General features: G+C 45.5%; 1 protein-coding gene across 1 annotated transcript in view; it reads right to left on the bottom strand.

Annotated features, from left to right (window-relative positions):
- Nucleotides 1-24,134, bottom strand: part of Wt1 (WT1 transcription factor) — a 46,978-nt gene that overhangs the window by 2,316 nt on the left and 20,528 nt on the right. Inside the window, 4 exon segments of the mRNA NM_031534.3 lie at nt 910-1,002; nt 1,814-1,903; nt 3,934-4,084; nt 7,369-7,465. Of these exon segments, the coding sequence (NP_113722.3) occupies nt 910-1,002; nt 1,814-1,903; nt 3,934-4,084; nt 7,369-7,465 (431 nt within the window).

The following is a 24,134-nucleotide window of genomic DNA, read 5'->3' as shown; positions in this document are numbered from 1 at the left end:
GGCCATCCATTTTTCCTAAACTGGCTCCTCCACCTCCTCACAGGCACTTCTCAACTCCCTTTCATATTGGTCCTCTCAGCTGCACCCGGCTTGGCTGAGTCTGGCTCCCTCCTTAACTCCCTGGCTTCTCGAGATGGCTGTTTGAACTCAAGCTCTTTCTCCAAGAACAATGGGGCAGAGGTGGGGCAGTTGCCACTGAGGTTGCCTTTCAATTGCTCTGTGGCTCTGGGCAAACTATTTAATCACTCCCCACCACAGACTCATCTGTTCAAAGAGGATTGAAACCACCTACCTAGTCTTCTTCCAGGGATGCCGTGAAGATGAAGAGCTAATCTAAGAGATGGTTCTGCTTCCTAAGGAAGCAAATGAGCAAAAAGGGCAGTGCTATTTTCACCATGAATCTCATAGCCTTGGGGGCAAACACAGTGCTTCAGCAGCTAGAGGCTGCATCAATCCCCCATTCTCCTCCCTGTGCTGGTATATCCATGTGCTTGTGTTAGTCTGACAGAAACCTAGACTCCTCGTGGAGCTTTAAGTAAGTGGGGTACGCTCTCTGATCGGGTATGAAACTTAGGCTCTCGGTAGAATAGAATATCTTGAATTTCTGATCACGCTATCGGGTTGATTGTTCAGTTGGTAATACAGCAAACTGGGGACAGTGGAGACGACCTTATCTTTGCTGTGAATCCCCCTGGGCATTCTCTGCCCATCTCTTGCCTACCCCATGCTCTTTGACCCTTTCTCTGAAAAACATTATCATTTATCATATAAAGATAGCCAGACACAGCCATTCTCTGAATGGATTCTCAACTCTAGAACTTGCACACGAGTCTCTCGCATTGCAAACAGTTTCATTAAACAGTAGCTTAGAAAATAATGAAGAATAAATGTGAAGAAAAGTTTACGCACTTGTTTTACCTGTATGAGTCCTGGTGTGGGTCTTCAGGTGGTCGGACCGGGAAAACTTTCGCTGACAAGTTTTACACTGGAATGGTTTCACACCTAAACGGACAGAGAAGGTCTAGCCTCGGCCCTAGCAATGTGGGGCACAGTGAGACACATGAGGCCGGCTTTCTGGCAGCTGGAGAAGCCCGGCATATCTTTCACATCAGCCAGGTCTGCGTCTACTGGGACCTCATGCTTCCTTGATCCCCAGACTCAGCAGAAGCCACCTGATTCTGTACAGCAACCTCCAGGAGCTGCTCCCGACTTGGAAAAACCATTTCCTAATTACAAACATCCAGTTCTCGCCAGTAGACAAGTGTTAGAGACTGAGAAAGGTAGATCACTGCAAACAGGATCCTCGCCATTGCCCTGGTTCCTGACTGACCATCATCAGTCACCACAGTCTACCGCTGAGGGATCCTACAGCCGCTGTGGCTCTCGTCACGAACGTGAGATGTTTCCTTCCTCTTCTCCTTCTCCTTTGTAAAGGAAGACTTTTTATGATGTGTGTGTGTGTGTGTGTGTGTGTGTGTGTGTGTGTGTGTGTGAATGTATGTCGTGTGTGTGCATTGCCCTCAGAAGCCAGAAGAGAGTGCCCTATGGAGCTGTGGTGGCAGGCAGTGACGGGCCACCTGGTGTGGATGCTGGGGACCGAAGCTGAGTGCCCCGCAAGAACAAGTACTCTTAACTGCTGAGCCATCATCTCTACAGCCCTTCTTTTTAAAAGAAGTCTCCAGGTGAGGGGAAGAAAGTTGGGGAAATGGAGGTAGATCACCCTCTTGTCTGTGTTCAACAGAGAAGACAGTCACAAAATCGGCTCTAACCCAAGGGCCTGTGACTGCTGGCAATGAAAAGTGAACCTACAAACCTGTGTGTCTCCTTTGGTGCCTTTTGAGCTGGTCTGAGCGAGAAAACCTTCTCTCGCAGTCCTTGAAGTCACACTGGTATGGTTTCTCACCTTAGGGAAAACACATGCCATTCTGAGTACAGTGCTGGAAGGAAACCTCTTCACAAGGAAACCCCCCTAAATGCAGATGAAGGGATCCCAAAATGCCCAGAGCACTAAGGGGAGCTAGTTAGGGTAGTGCTGTAGACTTCTGGGAAAAGAAAATCCCACTTACACACATGCCCATGGACACAGGAAGGAGTGAATGCAGATACCCTGGCGAAGTTCCCTCACTGTGAAATGGAACCAATAATCTGACAACATCAAAGGGTCTATGAACAGATTAGACCAGACCGTCCAAGTAGAAGGAGCAGACTGGTGCCTAGCACTGAGGCGATGATCAGAAAAACACAAACATTAGCATGGACTATTTGGAGAAGCCAAAAAACCAAAAAGGTTTGTTTCAAAGTCCATGTTTGAATCGGAGATAGAATTTTGGATAGTGTGCCTTGAGGCCGGCCTTGTGAATGAACTGTTCTGTGTTTTATGGCCTGAAGATTTGGTGTTCTCTGCCACTGACTTCTTGTTCCTGGGACCAACATAAATGACTCGATGGTTGTAAGATTCCCCAATTAAACCAGAAGCTGAAAGAAACATTTAGCAAGATTGTTGTCCTTTAATCTGAACCAAGTCAGCAGTAGGATTGTGCAACCCTGGACTCGGGAAAGAAGAGCCCCACCCCTGTGTCCACAGGAAAAGTTCAGCCAAAAGCTGGGAGAAGAGCCCCCAAGAGTGCACTGAGCTTCTGCAAGTATCCCCACCTCCTAGAATTCTGACTCACTGGATTCTGGGATGGAGAGCTAGATACTCCAGGGTCAGTAGGGTCTTTCCATTGGTGGACAGCTCCAAGTTTCCTTTCACGTCTCAAAACCTCTGGTGCTTCCCTGGCTCTGCGTGTCTCTTGTAGCTGACCTCACTACTCCGAGCCCCCCTCACCCTTCATCTTTATATCCCCCCCACTCCTACCCATCGAAATGTAATGTTAAATGTTAAGAACACACCCTTCACAAATGCCGCGTGCTCTGCAATGCTGGCTTACGGTTTGAGTATGGAATGTCTCCCACAGACCCCTCGGTCTCGAGCTCATAGTGCTTAAGACCTTGTGGACCATTTCAGGTGAATCCTAACAGGAAACAGTGGACTGCTGTGGGCATGGTTCTGGAGGCTTATAACCTGGTCCTATCTCCCATCTTCTGTCTCCCTCTGCTTCTTCATCCAGAGATGACCAGCCTCGTGCTCCCATTGCTACAGCTTTGAGGATGTTCCCAACGTTATACCTTCCCAGCCATGATAAGCTGTGCTCCCAAACAGCGAGCCACAATGAATCCACTTGTCAGGTGTTCAGTGATGGTGGGGAAAGAAGCACCTGGCACAGCCTGCTTGGGAAGCTGTGACCTTTATCGAAGAACTGACTCCAGAGCGTCTATGTGTGTCTTTGAACCTACCCTTCAAAGTTTACGGTGGCCTTACCCATCAATCTCTGCGCCATCAGATTGTCCTATCCCAGGCTCATCTTCTCTGCTAAAGGTGCTAATAGTTCTTCAGGAGTAACACTATCATTTATTCAGTCCTGGAGACACGGGTCCTATGTTAGGTGTGTCATAGCTACAACTCCTTTAGTACAGTTTGATCTAAAGCACAAGGCTTGCGAATTGTATAGTGTTACACAATACAATATATAGCATTATCATCCTCACTGTCCTTACAAAGCACTTGGAGTTCAGAGGTATGGTAAGCGATGATGGCTCAAGGTCTCATCAGTTGATGGTGAATGTGACCGTTCAAACAGATGTCACTTTTATTCTACGGCATTTGCTTTTCACCGCCCTGTTCTGCTTTCCTGGAAATGCCTTACTGGTTTCTTTAATAAAGGATGGGAGAACAATAGGCAAACAGCCCCGTGGCCTCAGAGTCACCGTGGCCTGAACTTTCAAAGTGCAAGCTTTCCATCCCACAAGTCACCTGTGTCCTGAGCAGTGTTAGAGTCTAGAGTGAGGCTCATGAACCACCATGGCTCAAGTCTGGACAGTGGACACACTTACCAGTGTGCTTCCGGCTGTGCATCTGTAAGTGGGACAGCTTAAAATATCTCTTATTGCAGCCTGGGTACGCACACATGAAAGGACGCTTCTCACTGGTTTCAGATGCTGACCGGACAAGAGTTGGGGCCACTCCAGATACGCGCCGCACATCCTGCAGGCAAAAATATAAGAGGAGTGGAGACCTTGTGCCCTATGTGAACATTAATGTCATTCCCATGGGAAACTGAACACTGAAATGCACCCAAAGAAGAGAAGGCAGGTATGGTATGGGACAAAAAAAATGTTCACCTCCATACCCTAGATACCTGTGGCAGGCATCACTAACAGATGATAGGCTAGGAAACTTTATGATGCAGTATTCTGATGTCACTACAACTGATCTACAGGACTTGGATTTGAAGCGAAGCGTTCTTTGAGGTCCCTTACACAGAACCTCTAGAGAAGACGCATTGGTTTCTGCAGAGTTCCCAATCTATCTCTCACTTGAGATAGTGAGGTCTAGAATTCCAGAGCCCCAGATGGTATGTATGCCATCCCAATTGGGAACATGACCATATGACCATATGATTATGACTCAACCAGAAAATGGATGAGAAAGTTCTTACATGAGAAAGACATGAGACATTGAATGAGGCCAAAATAGATGATAAATAAGCCTTTGGATCTGGGGCCTCTGGATCCACCAGAATCCTGTGGTACAGTGACCATGATCCTTAGCAGTGACACAAAAAACACTGGGCACTGTCTACCTTCTGTGACTTTGAGTGTCCCTTCCATAACACCTACTGTTTCCTGTCATCTCACAGGGAGGACAAATCTTTCTTGCCCTCGGGCTGTGATGCCTTGATATTAGGAATGATTCCTCCTTGTTCAACTACAGATGCGCTCATCAAGGCCGAAGACATAGGCAGCTGACACAGCAACACATCTGTGATGCTATGAAGACTTGGGACAAACTCTAAACCAGTGGCTCTCAACCCTTCCTCATGTTATGGTGACACACAACCATAAAGTTAGCTCATTGGTGCTTCATAGCTGTAATTTTGCTATGTTATGATCATAATGCAAATATCTGATATGCAGGACATCTGACATATGACTCCCAAAGAGGCCATCACCCACAGGTTGAGAACCACTGCTATAAGCTTAGTTCTATGTGTCTTCCAATGTACCCACTCACACTCTCACATTCCTGCTACTGGTTTGCCTTGCCACGAGAGGGCACTTGTTTTTCCATAAGGAAAAGTTCTGTGTTGTTATAGAGTACTGTATTGGTAGGCCATAGTGTATGTCAACATTTGCCTCTCCCCCAGGGCTAATGGTGGTATACAAGTGAGTCATAGGCCAGAGGCTTGTTTAGCATATTCTAGAAGAAAAGGAATAAGTAGGGAGATAGCACCTGTACAGCGAGTGTGGCATCCACTAAAGGCTCTGACAGTGGGTCTCATAAACAGAGTCTGATGGGAAGGAAGGCACAATGAGCCTCTTCGTCTCCCGTGAGAAGACATGAAGACCAGGTAGGAATAAGGCTAAAAGCAGCCATTACTATTAGCCCTCAGTCTGCTGAAGGATGCTGATGGTGTCTACTGTGGGACACTCGGATGACTCCTTCTGTCATGTCTGCATTTCTGAGACTTATTTATTTCTCACCAGAGTCTTGTGATGACATTTTACTGATTTCATGAAGTAGAGCTCCTTGCCCATAGCACATAGGGCCTGGCCCACATGCAACTTACTTCCAGGATCTCAGCTGCCCTCCAAAGGACACTCTAGCCACTTGTCTTGTGGCAGCCATTGAGTTGTGTTTGTAAATAACAGATGTGAGTCCTTGGTAATCATGGTTCTGATTATCCAAAAGAGGCTTGGGGCCATGTAAGGCCTCCCTTTGAATAATCTATATTCTCTGAGATTCTTCACTCACCCTGGAGAACTCTCCATCCTGTTCCCACTGATCAACAATATTATTTTATTTCTACCAATAAACAATATTAATCAGCCAATTGTGGAGTCTGATAAAATGTGTGTTGCACATCTCAGTTCCCACTTACTAGCTATGTGGTTTTAGATAGGTCTCTTGTCTTCTCTCTTAAGTGTACAGTGAGGGTCACATGGGAGAAAAAAGGCCTGCATAGACATGCAGGAATCATAAAAGCAAGACATGAAGTCAAAGAAATTAACCTGTAAATGCAACACAGAATATCCAAGAACGTTCTGAGAAAGGGGTGGTGATTGTTGGGGAGAAATGGATAGGAAAGGGTCATGATGTGCAGGTGGTATGAGCACCTTTGAAACAGTAAACTATGCCAGTTAATACTAAATAGATAGATGATGGACAATAGATAGATAGATAGATAGATAGATAGATAGATAGATAGATAGATAGATAGATAGATAGATAGGTTAGATGGATAGACAGACAGATAATAGGTAGGTAGGTAGGTAGGTAGGTAGGTAGGTAGGTAGGTAGATAGATGGATAGATGGATGGATGGATGGATGGATGGATGGATGGATAGATAGATTAGATGTATAGAAAGACTGCCAAATAATAGATAGATAGATAGATAGATAGATAGATAGATAGATAGATAGACAGACAGACAGACAGATAGAAGACAGACCATTGAATAGTAGACAGATAGATGGATGGACAGACATGTGTATATCAAAGCCCATAGAAATATATGACAAAGCAATTCAATTATGAATAATATTCTTTTTGTTTTGTTGCTATTGTTGTTTTTTTCTTTTCTGAGACAGAGTTTATCTGTTTAGCCTTTGCTATCCTAGAACTCACTTTGTAGATCAAGCTGACATCAAACTCAGAGATCTGACTGCCTCTGCCTCCTGAGTGCTGGGATTAAAGGCATGTGTTATCACTGCCTGGCCAGTTAGGGATAATATAGCAATATTCATTCTATCGAGTGTATCATAGCAGGGATATGTATCATAGGCAGGAGGACATAGGAATACTACAGTTTTGTGAATATTCTGTAAGCCTTGAAGCTAGATCAAGTCCATGTTTTTAAAGTCTGTGTCTAAATCCCAGCACATAAAACATGTCTAGCCACAAGTGGTGCTATTGGTAATGCTATTGTCAACACTGGACAAACCAGTCTACCTTTGAGCATTTTACTACACAGATCAAATCTTAGACATCAAGAGTCCAGGTCACTAATTCAAGTGCAGATAACCCACACACAAGAAATGTACCACCCGCCACGGAGAAGCAGAAAACAGTAAAGGAAGAGAGAGGAGATTCTGTAGGAATTATCTTTGTGGCAGTCGGGCAAGGTAACATTTCTGGGGAGCTCCTTTCCACCCCCCACCACCCCCACCCCTGGGAGTTTGCCAGGGTCAGTGGATCCTTCAGCTGAGTGTGCAAGGCATGTGAGCAGAGAAAATGGTGGCCTTTGGCTGGGCATCCTACACTCACCTGAATGCCTCGGAAGACACCGTGGGTGTGTATTCTGTACTGGGCACCACAGAGGATGGGGGTTGTGTGGTTCTCACTCTCGTACCCTGTGCCGTGGCTGCGAACAAAAGGTTAATGTTGGTTCAGGACCACCTTCTGGAAATACAGTCTTACCTCCCTCCATGGGCTCACCCTGGAACAGGGCTCTGTGAAATCCTAAGCCATTACATCTGCATGTTACGGCCTTGCAGCCATCTCCCCATCCCCGCCCCAAAATTCACCTCAGAGACAAATTGTCTGGTGCTGTGTGTGCCTCATTCAGACAAGCCACAAAAAAAAAAAAAAAAAAAAAAAAAAAAAGCCACAGTGTCGGGATCTCATCCCAGGCAAGTTGTTTACCATCTGAGCAGCAGCCTGAAAGCAGGAGTATCTCAGGAATGCACAGAATGCTTCAGGCTTCGTGTGAAGTACACTGGGGTTTTGTCGGCACCTCATGACTCAGTTCTTACCAGATAGCACCAAGAAAGTGATGACATTTACAAGAAGGGATGTCACGTCCTCAGAAGGGGGGTGTGGGGGTGCACGTCTGTGGCTCCACTCAGTCCACAGAACAGTTTTCCAGAACACACACACACACACACACACACACACACACACACACAGCTGCATGAGCATGAGTGTGAGCGCTCATGTGGAGCCCTAAGTAGACATCCAGTATCTTCCTTGGTTTCTCCGCCCTCTATTTTTCCTGACTGAGTCTCTCATTGAGCCTAGATCTCACCAGCTTAGCTAGGCTGCCTACCCAGCAACTCCCAGAGATTCCCCCATCTCCACGGCTCCAGTCCTGGGATTACAAACACACCTGGGTTGTTTTAGATAGGTTCTGGGAGGTTGTACTGAGGTCCTCTCGTTTCTGTGGCAAGAACTTTACTGACTGAGCCTTCCCCCTACCCCAAACCCCTGGGGGCTCTGGTTGTCCTTTTTGAAGGTCTCCAGCCTTCCGGTACTTCTATCCCTCCAGCCTTCAACGTACTTCCAAGATACCCCCCCCCCCAAGCAATGCATTTCCTAGGAGTTGAGTCAGCCTGCAGTGAAGGACAATTGTCCAACACTCATTGATGGCCACTTAACCCTTGTGGGCATTCTGCTCTGAAAAAGACTCTCTCCTCTAGCACAGTCCTGGAATCTTTTCTGCAGTGATTTATTTCCAATCCAGTCAGCACAAAAATTCTGGCATTTGCAATAGATAAGAATTACATTGAGAGTCACTGTGGGGATGGTGAATGAGCATTGCCCATCTCTGTGAAAGGAAGCAGCTACTTCAAAAATACCCAGAAACCCCACCAAAATATAACCAAAGAGTGGCCATATTACCCAGAAATCCCAGGTGTATTCCTGAGAGAAATAAAAGCAGATGTCCAAGAAAAAAAACACTTTTTCTATATCATTCGCTAGCATTCTTTATTCTCACAAGCCAGAAACGAGAATCAGCGCACCAATCAACTGATAAGGGACTAAGTCATGAAGTATATCTACACCGTGGAATGTTATATGGCAAGAAAAAGTGAAGGAGTGATTTGCTATAGTGAGTTTAAGAACGAAGGCACAAAAGACCATGTCCTGCAGAATTCCATGTACACAGAACGTTCAGAGTAAGTAGCGTTGCCTAGAACAAAGCAAGTTGGCGAAACATGGGAGTAATTACTAAAGATGCCCTAACTATGTAGGAATAAATCCAGCCAGTAGTTACACAGTCTGTGACTTTAACAGAAATTGTTGCCCTATACACTCTAAGTGTGGGATTACATGGCGTGTGAAAGCAATAAAACTTCCTTGAAATGCTTCATAGCAAGCTGAGCACAGCAGTGCACACCTGTACCCCAGCACTCGGGAGGCGGAGTCAGAAGGATCAGGAGTTTGAGATTAGCCTAGGTTACATGAGACCTTTTCTAAAACAAACCAACATACAAAATAATGACAATGATGGTAAACGTTGTAGTAGCATCGTTTAAAAACCTCCAAGTAAAATTAACTAACTGGAATCTGCCCCCTCCACCTCTGCTACTCCAGCATCATGGATACCAGGGGATAGACAGGTGACCTAGTGGATCAGTCCACTCTGTCTGATGGACTTGGGAAAGGCCTAGGGCTGACTCATCCCTAGCTCCCCAGGGGAAAGAATTCCTGGAAAAGAGAAGTATTTGCCAGGACAGCTATACTGTCCACACAGCCCAGGGGCACACCAGCTGTGGGGTTTCACATTGAGCTGTGATTCGAGCATTTCAGAAAGAAAGGTTTTGTCTTTTTTGGACAGTTTGTGGAAGGAGGTGGCTGCTCTGTTCCCAAGCCTGTACTGTACTATGTCTGTACATCCTGCATCAAGTGATCTGATGCATCTTGCCAAAAGAGGGGGAGCCTCAGAGAACTAAATCAGGGTCAAGCACACAAAAGTTGGGGAGAAACACCAAGGTCAGTCAGCATCTGCCTTGCTGACCCTCAGAATGTGCTCAGCAGGAAAGTGAGAAAGGGATGCTTTCCTAACATACTCTTCCAAGCACAGGAGAAGAAGTGTGGATGCGGTGACTTGTAGTAGCACAAAGAAGAGAGGGTTGGAGCGAGCTACAGGACACTGCCTCAACAGCTGGGTGACACTGGCTTTACTTGATTCACCATCTGCATGAAGCACATTTTCTTGGGGAAGAATTAGCAATCTGTATTGACAGCTGTTCTCCCCGTATTAGCTGAGTTCTTCAACGGTGGAAACAGGGAGCGTGGAGAACAAATTTTCATCAAGACGTTTGTCCAAAACATTGAGCACTGACTCTCAGAGTCACATGCAAGCCAGTAAACAAAAGACTCCACTAGAAACACAACCATGCCTACCCCTATCACTCTATTCTTCTACCAAGTCTGTGAATAAGGAAAACAGTTGGTCCCTGCCTATTTATTCTTCTGTCCCTATACCATTCCACATGGTAGAACTCCTGTAAGCCAGATTGCTTCCCAGTGTGGTCTTCCCAGAACACCAAGTACAATACATGAACATTTACTCTCTTTCTCCCTCCCTCCCTCCCTCCCTCCCTCCCCGCCCCCACCTCTCTCAACACGGAAAGCTAGCTGGCTATCTTGAATCATAGATCAAAAGAGGTAAAAAAAAAAAATTAAAAAAGCACCTAGGAAGATCATCTGCTTCTTCCCCACTCAAAGGAGGACTCTCTTCTAGTTCACGCCCATGACTGGTAACTAGTTATAAAAATAACCATTTCATTTGGGGTCAGTTGGCTGGAATGTTCCTCACTACTGCCTCCTGGTAACCCACAGAGTAAGGGAGGTTAAGTTTGAGCCATTTCTGTGTACCTCCTCTGCTCAACACTAAACTTGACCTTGAGTATAGACTCTGCTCTCCGTTCTGTGTGCTGCACCCCTAGTAACTGTAGCAGGCACGGGGCCCATAAGTATTCCCAGAGCGGCCTGAAGGTCTAAACCCTCTTCCACAGGATAATCATTCCATTTGGGGGAGATGGTCTTCCCGGCTACAGAGCTGTATCAACTGTAACCGGTGAATGGGGTCTAAAGAACTTTAGAATCAGGACTGTGACATAAATACAAGAGCCTAACGATGTGGACCTCATGAATTATATCCAAATCAAGTCACCCAGAATCGATGTGTTAGTCAAGCGTATATCACTGTGGCTGTGGTCCACAGACTGCCTGTGCTCAGGCCTTGGGCAGGAGCATGGGCTGCTCAGCTTAGCATGAAAATAAGACCATTCTAGCAGGACTAAAATTGAGTAGTTCAGTGGCACTCGTCTACAGTGTTCTTTCTAGGTCTAATAAAATCTCCCTCATTTCATCCCTAACTAGCATGAACTGAGGACAGTGTCCATAGCCTGAACTCGAAGATGTAATGTTTGAGGGAGGAACTGAGCACCACACATTGGTGCTTCAAATTCTGTCTGTCTTGTCTCAGGGAGTCATTCCAGCTGCTGAAATTTTTCAGACTCTGGATTCCGCTTACAAAGCATTTGTTTTCCATCACCCTATCATGTCTACATTTGGAAAGCACCTATCCAGGGCTGAGGAAATAACTCATCCATGCAAGCAGGAGAAACTGAGTTCAATCCCCAGAAGCCATGGAAAAATCTAGCATGGGGATGTATGCTTGTAAGACCAGCCCTAGGAAGATAAAGACAGGCAGATCCCTGGGGCTAACAGGCCAGCCAGTTTAGCCTAGTTAACAAACTCCAAGCCGATGAAGAGACTCTGTCTGGAAAAACAAAGCGGATGGTTCTAAGAATAACACTAAGTCCTCTGGCCTCCGTGAGTATACCCAGACGTACATTCATAGACACATATGAGCAAAAAAGATGCCCTCACTAGCTGTTGATACATAGTATATGTCATATAACATATGACAAATATTTCTCTGGGATATTGAGGTGATGGGATTTCAGGAGATCTCTCCACAGGACAATTTAAAGAATGACATTATAGAAAAATAAGTCTTGTAATTAGGGTCTAGTCTGGCAGGGCAGAAGTTACCCTGAGACAGAAAGACTTGAGAAGACGATGATCAACACAACCACAGAGTGCTACAACCCACCTGACGGCTTCGATGGACAGGTGAAGCCAAGCTTTAGACCAGGACAACTCTCTTTGCCACAGTCCAATCCAGCTAACAGAGGACATCAAGGGAAGTGAGATGTGCACATAGCCAAGTCTATGAACCAGCATGGGTAAGCCTGGCCTTCCTTAGGCTAAGAAATTGTTGCTTCATTAAACAGCAACAATTTTGCTACCTCTTAATCTTCCTCCTAAGAATAAGATCTTGATTCAGTTGAATGACAGAGGAAAAGAGTTGGGAGTCTCTATGGCTAATGTCATTAGAAGGCCACAGAGGTTTGCAGTAAGACGTGATTGGCAGCTGTGGGTCCAGGTGGAAAGGGGCGGTGTCTTTGGTACAGACAGGTGAAGGGTGTGAGAAAGGAAACTAGGGTAATGTGGTTACTTTTCCCAGCCTGCAAGAGCTCGCTCAGTTCTAGAAATCACACATTAGGTTGATGAAGACACTTTAGACCATCTTTGGTACTATTGCCCAGCCAATGATAAACCACCTAGGAAGCACTTAGCCCCTCTCCATCGTGATCACAGAACTTCTAACCAACTGTGAAAAGATCTCGTAATGCAGGTTCACCAGGGCAGTTACCCTCTCCTCTCAGAATGGCAATCCTAAAAGGAACAGACTCGGGCTTCTGTTTTGTGTGTGCCTGAGCAACTTTGGTTCTTACTGATCTGCTTCCTTCCTCAAATCCTCTGAAAGATCCAGCTTGGTAACGTTGCCTTGCTGCTCCTGGGTTTCCAGAAAGCAATGGCTTTTCTCTTCCTTGAAATTCCTGGCACTTACTGGTCTCGAGTCTTCCATCACCTCTCTCACTGTCCACCAGTTTCAGAGAGAATCGGACAAGTGGATAGCTGTTTGATGACACAATGTGGGCTTGCTTCTTCTTTGCTTAAAGCAGAACCACAAACCCCAACACCCCTAATGGGCCCAGGTGAGTTAGAAGTAAATGATAAAGACTCCTAGGAACTAACAGTACCTCAGCTGAGGGTGACAGGCCACGTGGCCTACGTATCACATCTCTTCAGCCCATCATTGTCTCGTGAACTTAGTGTTGGCATAGGTTCCCATTCTTGAAGGACTTCTCCAAGATCCCCTGAATTTTGCATTCATACAAATAACTTCCCTTTTAAAACCCTTTTCCGTTCTAAGAGCTACCAATTTGCTCCCCCCCCCCCCCTGCTTCCAAGGCCAATCAGTGAAGCATAAACTATCAGCCAAAAAAAAAAAAATCTCCATCTTGGTCCTGCTGTGTTCTCCTTGCATGCCAATTAAAGGAAGAGACAAGCCTGATGCTGGATGCCAGCCTCTTCTCATCCCTGCAGACTTGAAAGGATGTTATACTTTTGTCTGTGTGTCTAAGTGTTTGGCTGAATGAATATATATGTTCTATATGCATGCCTGGTGCCTATGGAGGTAAGAACAGGGGCCAGGTCCCCTGGAACTGGAGCTGCAAATGTCTGTGAGAAGTGTGTAGGTGTTGAGAACCAAACCCAAGTCCTCTGCAAGAACAAGTGCTCTTACCTACCAAGCCGTCTCTCCAGCCCCCAGGAATACTATGTGTGCACAGCAGGAATAACCATTTCAACTGTTGAAGTCAGTTCTTAGCTTCTCAGTTTCACCAGCCCATTAAACGACAGGATTAAACTCTGACACTACAGACAGAAAGCCGTCTCTGCCACACCACGAGTTCAAGAACATTAGTTTCTCATGGCTGCTGTAGTAAAGTAGCACATTTGGGGGGGTTTAAATCAACGCAGATTTATCCTCTCACAGACCCAGGCCACAGAACCCCATCATTTGGGAGGGTAAAGTAGGAGGGTTGCAACTCTCAGGATAACCTGGGATACACAGTGAGTACAAAGGGCTGGGGTCGGGGGTTCAAAATCAACCTAAATCTCAAGGGACTGGGTGAACATCTTTCTTCCCGTGACTCCAAGGGAAGTTCCTTCCCTTGTCTTTTTCAGTTCTGGTACTTGTCCACATGTCTTGATGCCCCCCACCCCTTTTCACACTGTACCCTCTCTCTGCCTCCTACTACTTTCCTTTAGCCCAGTTTCTCACTGTCTCCCTCATCTAAGGACACTGTGGTTATATGTAGACAGTTGAGCCCCTCCCCCAATCCCAGATAACCCTGCCTCATCCCACTCTCACCACCTCAAGACCTTAACTGAATCGTTCTGCCTGTTACCATGTAAGTCTGCATGCACAGCCTCGGAAATCAGGATCCGGGTATCTCTACGTGGTCAGCATATCAAACTGAGGGAGCCAGTGTGCATCTCCAGGTCTTGCAGATACAGTTGAAAAGCTAAATTTATCTGGATTCTACATCTCCAGATTACTCTGAGGACACACTGTTCTTGAATCCAAAAGTCTGAGTCCCAGACCTACATTAACCACTAATTTTCCCCCCATGGCTAGTGAGTCATCTCACTGTCTCCGCATCCAAGATTCATCATTTGCAGGATGAAGCTAATTACCTATTTTGAAGATTAAAGAGGTGAACTATTCAGGGAGCAAAAGTTAAATATCACCATATCCCAGTGATATCCAGGTCTGTGGCTGTAACACTCAGTGACTCGTAAAATTATTTACTCCATGTTTCATACGAGCCTGATGATGGAGACCAATAAAACTTGTATTTTTGATTTTGAATACAACCTAGATCTAGAAACCGTTAAAGATGCGCCCATCACCTTAGTCCAGTGCTTAGTCTCCCTGGCTCCTGCTCCATGTAAAGTGAAAATAACAACACCAGCCCTATATGCCTGCTAGAAGCCCAAACCAGGTCAGGGAAGCATTGTGCAACACTTGGAACAGGATAGACATTAAATAAATGTCCACTGATGCTTCCATAGTTATCAATGTCATTTTGCTACAAAATATTTTGGATTTTAAGGAATTATATGTCCAATGTCATAGAAGGGGCCTATGGCAGAGCCCAGATATGAGTCCAGCCCAGTACATCTCTGCTCCCTTTACAATAAGCAGGGCAGTTTTTGTGGTACAGTGTCATCTTTTATCATCGTGACACTTGAATGACCTCCAGCTCTTTCCTCCAGGGTCTGACTCAAGTCAGACGTTTTGATGTTTTAACAGTGTAGCCAGGGGAAGGGGTGGGGAAGAGAAGGGAATGGGTGTAATAAGTCGAGTACAGCACACTGTGGCTTCTACTGAGATTGTATTTAGCTGGGTATAAAAATAAGCCCAATACTGAGGGAAGAGAGATGAGTCAGTCAGTAAAGTGCTTGCTCCAGAAGCATGGAGAACTGAGTTTAGATCTCCAGCACTGAGGTAAAAAATAAAATAAAAATGTAAATCCAGAATGACAAAGTGTAACTGTAACACCAGTCCTTTGGGAAGCAGAGACAGGAGCATCCTTGGGACTCTCTGGCCAGCCAACCTAGCTGAATCAGGGAGCTCTAGGTTCAGTGAGAGCAGCTCTCAAAAGATAAGTGGGTAGTGATTGAGGAAGATGCATGATGTTGGATTCTGGCCTACACACACACACACACACACACACACACACACACACACACACACACAGAGAGAGAGAGAGAGAGAGAGAGAGAGAGAGAGAGAGAGAGAGGCACAGAGACAGACAGAGAGAGAAACAGACACAGAGTGAGAGAGAGAGAGAGAGGCACAGAGACAGACACACACACACAGAGACACACACACAGAGTGAGAAAGAGAGAGAGAGAGAAGCACAGAGAGAGAGACACACACAGACACATAGAGAGACAGACACAAACACAGAGAGAGAAGCACAGAGAGAGAGACAGACAGACACAGAGAGAGAGAGAGAGAGAGAGAGAGAGAGATGCTGATGCTGACTGAGCAGTCCAAACTGTACAATTCTAACCAAAACCAACCTCTTTTCTTTCCATCAAGCCATACAGAAGCAGTTACCAGCCCAGCACACACCTCCTGCCTTCATTCCCAGGAGCAGTGTAGACTATACTGCAGCTTTCACAGGAATGAAATGTGTCCTGAGACAGTCTGCTTTTCATACATGGCTTTTAAAAAATGCATCAACACACATCCTTGGAAAGCTTACAGAAAGAGCAAAGTGTCCGTCATAGAACACAAATTATAAACCCTCTCCTTTCTAAAAGTGTGTACACTGTGGTCTGGCTCAGGAAAGACACAAAACATTCAAAGAGAAGCTTCTTAAGAAATGATTAATTCTGATATTCCACAGGCACAAGAAGATTAATAAAAAGGAATTGAGGTTTTACAGATGAAGAAAACCAGAGCTTCCCTGAAATCCCATATCAACAGAAGTTTAAAGGAAAGAAAGAAAGAAAGAAAGAAAGAAAGAAAGAAAGAAAGAAAGAAAGAGAGGGAAAAGAGAAAATGAGCTTTTTGAAGGCAATTAGCATTTAACATAAATATAAAATCAAGGATGGTGGCCTGTGATTTTTCTCCCCCACCTCTAGTTATTGACCAGGTGTGCGAGGCCCTATGCTCACATACAATCATCATCTTTGTCTTCTCACATCTACAGAGCTCATCAGGGAAATGTGCAGACAACCTCTAGGTCTTATATATCAGACTGTGGAATTTACCCAGAAGGCTCTGTGTTCTCTCCATCCTCAACACCCAGGACTTAATCATGAGATGTGCAAATAAAGTGCCTGTCTTCTTTTGGTGTTGACAATAAACTTTGCTGCAAGCCTTGAGCCCCATCACTCCCTTGTCTAACATGCAATCGAGGGTGGAAAAAAGGAGAAACTGTGGACTCCTTGAAGGTTAAGCACGGAGCTGAGACTGAGCTCTGCCTCACTTACCAAAATCTCCTTGCTTGAAGATAAAAAAAAAAAAAGCCCACAACTAGCCAAGCCTCGAGATGTAATTATCTGATTGTAGAGGCACAGGGCTTCAAGGTCTGGGGTTGCAAGTCTGACAGAGGTAGCAGCCTGCCAAATAGCTACCAAGCTCCTGGCTGCTGTCTCCCACATCAACAGAGACAAAGGCTTCAAAAGGGAACACGCAACAAAGTCAAACAACCCAAGCCTCCTAAGGAATGCTCACCCCAAAGCAGGGTGAACCATAGCCAGCTCAAATTGACCAGTCCCAGAGCACCTCAAGCCAAAAGGCCCAGGAACCAAATCTGGTAGTCCTGGTAGCCGCCACAGAATGCTTACGAGTAGAACATCACTGAATTAAAATCCAGATTCCTGGAGTCAAAGGAATTCCCAAACTCACTTTCATGAATTTAGACAAGATCTTAGTGAGGAAATGAAGGGCCCCCTGATTATCCACATTCAAAGCTAGTGACAACCTGTCATAGAAGCGTATAGATCAATGTGAGTATTACTTCATTCTGTCTGACTGTGCTCACCTGAGAGCAAGGTAGCGCCCACAGTTATACACAGGTGTTAAAATCAAAGCCATAGAACCACACTCACCTCTTTGTGAAGTTCAATTCAGTTTTTCTAGGGACTATAACATATTGATGTATAATATGCTGGACACACCAGTGGTATGGTATTCCCCAACCCCAACTGATACATCTATAACACAGCCCCAACCAAAAGCTCAAGGACCGTCTTAGGAAAAGGGCAGAAAGGACCTTTGGAGCCAGTGGACAAGACGTCTGCTGCAAGGTACTGCCTTTTATTGTGACAGGAAAGCTGTGCACATGAAGTCTCAATGTGATCTCATAGACAGGGCCTCAAAATGACATTGACCCACCACTGTGGACGGGGGACATGTTCCAGGTCTCAGCCTGGGACGAACAGCTACAGGTTCTTAAAGGTTGCTGAGAGAGGGAGAATCAGTCTTCTCCAGAAACTGAAAGATGCTTCAGCCGTAAATACATATACACGTGAACATATGAGCAACACAAAGTGATCTCAGCAGTTTGCTTGTGTGTGTGTGCATACGTGTGTGTGTGTGTGTGTGTAAATAATTAAAAACTAGGAGGCCATGAATTTAGAAAACAATGTGTGGAGGGCCATGGGTGGATTTGGACGGAGGAAAGGGAAGAGAAATTGTGCAAACACAGTACACAAGTAGAAAAACCAAAAAAGATTGTTCTGTGCTATGCATATAAGGAGGACGCCAGAGAGATGACCCTGCTTTAACTAGACAGCACAGAGCATAAGAACTAAAAATAAAACAACCAAGCCAATCGAACTGAATTTACACACAACCCTATTATCTGATAATTCAAAAGCAGAGAATCTCCTCAAAAATAGCCTTAGAGAAGAACCAGGTTTTATTTTAACTTGGGAAGTGTTGATTCGACTTAGAGATTAAGGTAATTATTTTTTGTTTTTCATGAAAACAAAGTATGAATTAATCAGTTTGTTGGCTTATGTGTACGCACGCACATGAGAGGGGCAAGGCCGGTGTATGGAGGTCAAAGGAAAACTTGTGGAAATTAGTTCTCTTGAGTCTTGGGTACTGAAGTTGGGTTTGGGCTTGACAGCAAGTACCTTTACCTACTGAGCTAGCATGTGAACAGGAAGCACGTGTGAGCCTGATCCAGAAGAGGGAACCAATCAGATCCTGTGGACCTGGAGGCCTGGATAGATTTGGTCCACCACTTGGGTGCTGAAACCAAACCCAGCCTCTGTGAGAGCGGCAAGTGCTCCTAACTGGTGAGCTCTCTCTAGCCTCTCATTTAATATTTTTGTAATTATGATATAATTTTATTATTTCTTCCTTCCCTTTCCTCCCTCCAACCCCTCAGAGACCCCTCCTTGCTCTCTTTCAAATCCATTAACTCTTTTTTCATTAATTGTTATTGCATATGCAAATGTCTAATCACACACACACACACACACACACACACACACACTACTAAATGAATCAGTTCAGTGCTGACCGCGTGGTATTGTGTAAACAATTGGTGCGCTCGTCTCTGGAAAGACCATTTCTCCTGCTTCCTTATTCCTCAGTTGCCTGTGGCCCTTTGTGTAGGTTTGAATACATTTTACATTTTGTTTTTTAAGACAGAATTTTTCTGCGGAGCCCTGGCTGTCCTGGAACTTGTTCTGTAGACCAGGCTGGCCTCAAATTCAGATATCCACCTGCCTCTGCCTCCTGAGTGCTGGGATTAAAGGCGTGTGCCACCACTGCCAGCTCTGAGCAGTTCTGTTTACTTAATGTGTGTGAGTGTTTGGCTGTAAGTAAGCCTGGTGTCTGTGTGGCTAGGAGGCCAAATGGGGAGCGGGAATTGCTGACAATTGTGTGCCAGCATGTGGGTGCTGGCGTCTGAACTGGGTCCTCTGCAAGAGCAACCAGTGCTCCTAACTCCAGAGCCAACTCTCCAACCTACCACACTTAATAACTTATATTAATAACTTACTAGTAGTCCTTTCCCTATGAGACGGGAGAAGCATGCTCTGCCGCCCATCCCCCACTACGACTCCATTCTGGATGACACATCCTGTGGCATCCAGCTCCACCACTGGAGAGCAAGCGCACTCACTCCACCAACATCAACCCTGGCCTCTTGTTTCGCTGCCTACAGATATCCCTCCCTGGCCCTGCCCTGCCTTTGAATAACAGGGTCTTCTGTTCCCTTCCGGGAGACGCCTCTTCTAATCACACTCTCAGAGAGAGAATCCATGGCTCAGATCTCACCAACCAGACCACTGCATGCCCCAGTCACAAGACCAATCCAGACAAAGACAAGACCCTTTCCTGAGTCTTTTTGTTAATGGATAGGAAAGCCATCCTCCTTAGGAATGTATAGGTGCCGGAATCCAAAGCTGGTTTTTGCCACAGTGGGGAGAGCCTGTCTGAAGAGGCAACCAGTGCAGACAGGCAAAAGACAGTATTCTAAAGGCTGCCCAAATCCAGGAATCCACACAAGCCTTTTAAAATACATTGAAACTGGGGCTGGAGAAAGAACTCGGTGGTTAAGATAACCTGTTCTCTGTTCCCTGCTCCCATGTAACTCACTTAATGACTGCCTATAATGCCAGTTGTAGAAAACCCCACACCGTCTAGATTCTGCAGGCACCTGCACTAATATGCACATGTACACATAATTAAAGAATAATAAAAATCAGCATTTTAAAAATGCAGTAAAGGAACCTACTGAATTCCCCCTTGGATTCTACCTGCATGAAAGGGAATTATTCAATAGTCATCTAAAGGTAACTGGAGTATGTATCCTGTTTATCCCACCACACTGCTCTCATCAAACCCTGACTACATTCCCCTTTGGAAAGTTTCTTTATAAATATGGCGGATTTGTCTCCATTCGCAGCCTAGTCTTGGGTCACTGCTTAATAAGAGGCACTGACTTGGTGGTCCACAGTCAGCCCTCCCAATACATAAGCCAGCCTTAGGAGCCATCAAAACCCTCACCACATGCAATGGTACTCATACCTCTCCCAGCTGACCTCATCACAGTTCACACAGAACAGAGCTAAGAGATACTCTATTACTCAGTTCCCACTGGCCCTGGATGCTTAGCAGAACATTTTTAGAACATTTAGGAACTTTCCTTCCTGCATGAACACACAGACTCAGGAACTCATTGTCTCATGGATCACCCCTCATACCACACATGAAAGGTTTAGACTCTCCTTATACATCAGTGCAATGGGGTGAAGCCCTAGTTCATCTAACTCACTGGGTTCTTCTGTATTTTTGATGGTTTGACTCTATACCCAGTGGTTTCTACTGGCACTACCAGAAGAGCAGTGCCCTAAACCTGATAGGGAAGCCATGTCAGAAAAGCTATTGCAATTATATGAAAACTTCTAGAAAAGAACCAGTGGTTCTCAAAACTCAGGTTCTGGATCAGCACAGGGTTCTGGAAACTCTTGCATTTCAGGCTGCAATAGAGGCACATGGGAGATGAAAACTTAAAAAAAAATCTTTTCCAAATCATCCTTCAGAAGGAACTTGATGGGCTACCGAGATGACTCAGAGGTTAAGAGCACTGGCTGCTCTTCCAGTAGATCCTGAGTTCAATTCCCAGTAACCACACGGTGGCTGACAACAATCTGTAATGAGATCTGGCGCCCTCTTCTGGTGTGCAGGCAGACATGCAGGCAGAATGACCTTGAATAGCACTATCATGAGGAAGGTCTGGATTCCATCTCCAGGACAGAAAAACAAACAAGAACAACAAACCTCAAGGCAAAGAAACAAAGGAACCCCTATGCAGTGGTTCAAGTGAGCCACGCTCTTATGAGGTTGTGATTTGTACTCTAACAATAAAAAGACAAAGTTTCTCTGTGTAGCCCTGGCTGTCCTGAAACTCACTCTGTAGACCAGGCTGGCTTCAAACCCAGAGGTCCACCTGTCTGACTCTGCCTCTGCCTCTCTGCCTCCCTGCCTCTCTGCCTCTCTGCCTCTCTGCCTCTCTGCCTCTCTGCCTCTCTGCCTCTCTGCCTCTCTGCCTCTCTGCCTCTCTGCCTCTCTGCCTCTCTGCCTCTCTGCCTCTCTCTGCCTCTCTGCCTCTCTGCCTCTCTGCCTCTCTGCCTCTCTGCCTCTCTGCCTCTCTCTGCCTCTCTGCCTCTCTGCCTCTCTGCCTCTCTGCCTCTCTGCCTCTCTGCCTCTCTGCCTCTCTGCACCCCTGCCTCTCTGCCTCTCTGCCTCTCTGCCTCTCTCTGCCTCTCTCTGCCTCTCTGCACCCCTGCCTCTCTGCCTCTCTGCCTCTCTGCCTCTCTCTGCCTCTCTGCACCCCTGCCTCTCTGTCTCTGCCTTCCTAGTGCTGGAATTAAAGGCATACACTACCAATGCCTGATTAATAAAAAAATGTTTAATGGGAAGAAAATAGCCATTGGCAAGAGTTAAAATACAAAAGAGAAAACCTCTATTGCGCATGTGACAAGAAAGAGACCGTTTATAGACGAGAGCAATGGCAAAGCAACACCATTACTAGAAAAAACCCAGCTTCTAACTACACCTCTCAGCAGAGGTAAGAGGCCTCTCCCCATCACCTACATTGCTCCACCCTCCCCTCTCAACATCAGTTTGGTCTTTTTTTAGTCATTCCCATCAGCAAACAAATACGCTATACTTCCTGTTACCTAAAAGTCAAAAAAGAAAGAAAGAAAAGAAAAGCACCCTCTCCTGACCTGCTTCCCCAGTCAACCAGAGCCCTTGTCTTTGGGTGTACAGCCCGCTTTCTGTAGACTTGCCTGAAGAAGTCTTTATGAGCTATCTCCACTCATCTCCTCCCATTAGCCCTTGGTCATGCTAGGCAAGCATCCTTGAACCACACCCTAGCTCCAGAGAATCTCTAAACCCATCTATCAGTCTTCCTGCCCCTGCTCTCTCCAAGCCATCCAGGGATAATTGCTGTTAATAGAGATGTGTCTCCAGCATTTTCTTTTTGCAGACACACACACAACAAATGTTGCTTTAGGAAAACAAATGTTGCTTTTTTTTTTAATTTATCTATGCAGTGAGATGACAGGTGATTTCTTTGTAATGTCCTAGTGCCGCCTGAATTATTTTTAACGAGAAACTTGTGTTATTTTCTAATCAAGGGGGGAGACCCGATTTCATCTTAGAAAAAGTGAATATCTTGGCTTTATGGGACGCTCCATCTGTGCTTTGTTTCAAAAGTGAGGAATTGGGAAGAAAGCTAAGACAAATGAATGTGTTTGTTTTCAGTAGAGAAACACCTACTAAACTATGCAGTAGCCCATTGTTTCTGAGAAACGTTTGGATGACTTTTTAATAGTGTACATTCTAAGTCTGGATTTCATTTTCCTAGCTGGAGATTATTATCTTGTCTTGGGCAGATGGCAAAGAAAAGGGATGGGAGGGGTGGTCTCAGACAGGCAGGAGGAGTCAGATCTGAAATACTCCTTGAGTCCTAAGGTATCCTTCCCTTGTGTGTTGTGCCCTCTCTTCTGAGAACACATAGTTCATTCTCCCACCACACCCACCAGAACCCTTGCTAACCCCACTTCATCTCCAAGTGTGGAAGCCACCACCATCCTCATTTCACATTGGCTCCTTGGTACCACTTCCCTTCCTGTCTTATGTTGATCTAAACAAACCTGTCATCTCCCTCTCCTGTTTACGAGACGAAACATAATTCTGACTTTAAAACTAAACCATTATAAACATAGTTTTGAGGCAAAAAAAAAACCCTACAGTGCTCAAAAACATTTTTAAATTAGAAATAATTTTAAGATAAGTTTAAGGGACTACATTCGCATAATCAATACTCTTGTGAGGTGTGAAACTCTAATTTGATGATGCCTTGTCAATATGAATTTGCTGGACTCAATAGGTGGAGTCAATGATTTCTTAAGAGAGAAGACGGCACAGGGGTAAGTGTAACATAGGAATTCTAAAGGAGCGTGCAGCACGGCGTTCATAACACTCCACTGGACCACTGGGGGGTGGGGGGAACGGGGACGGCTGCTTTCCCACAACACCGCATTTTTTGAATACTCCAATTTTCACAACTACTTAAAATTTTTAAAAATTAAATGCACTGACTGATAAATGCTCAAAGGGAGAGGGATGGAGGAGTGTAAAACCAAGAAAGCAGAACAAGTCTTCCCGTCCTCCCGTAGCTAGAGGGACGAGGACAGTACCCTGAAGTCTCTTCTCCAGCAAACTCAGGAGTCCATTCTTCTGCCAGGTCCAAGGCAAGGCAAAAACAAAGAAGGGTGGCAGAGGACTTACTTAGCATGTGTGAGATAGGCGTTCCATCCAGCAACCCCAAAGGGAGGGGGATTGCTTTCAGCAGCATAAATTGAACCATTTGGAAAAGGGAAGTGAACAGCTTGGGGCAGGGGGTAAAAGAACAAGCTCAGGAATGTTCTATTCACGGAGCTGCTCTTTTTCCTGGAATCATGTCTCCCCACCTTTGCTTTGGCATCTGAAGTGCCAGGAACTACTTATGAGCTATTGGTCTGTTTTCAAGAAGTAAATCTCCCGGAACAGGTACTGTGTGAGCATGCGCCGAGGGAAGGTACGGGGATGTGCTGGAGCTCCCAGCCAGAGCCTCAGTTATCTCTTTTGGCAGAGGTTCTCAGAGATGAGACCATGTCTAGTGGGGATTTTCTCCAGCTTTGACAGCCTTGGCCACACCAAAATACACAGAGCTGTTTCCCCATACATCACTTCTGCAGAGTCTTCTGGGTTTTCCTTTCCAGCATCCACGGGTCAAATACTGTGTGTTCTCAACAGTCTGTGAACTTCTTGGACCAGCAAAGGGACATTGATT

Source organism: Rattus norvegicus, chromosome 3 (assembly GCF_021556685.1).
Source record: "Rattus norvegicus strain SHRSP/BbbUtx chromosome 3, alternate assembly SHRSP_T2T, whole genome shotgun sequence".
Taxonomy (NCBI): Eukaryota; Metazoa; Chordata; class Mammalia; order Rodentia; family Muridae; genus Rattus; species Rattus norvegicus.
Note: the sequence above shows the minus strand (reverse complement) of the source record. Positions and strands in the feature narration are given on the sequence as shown.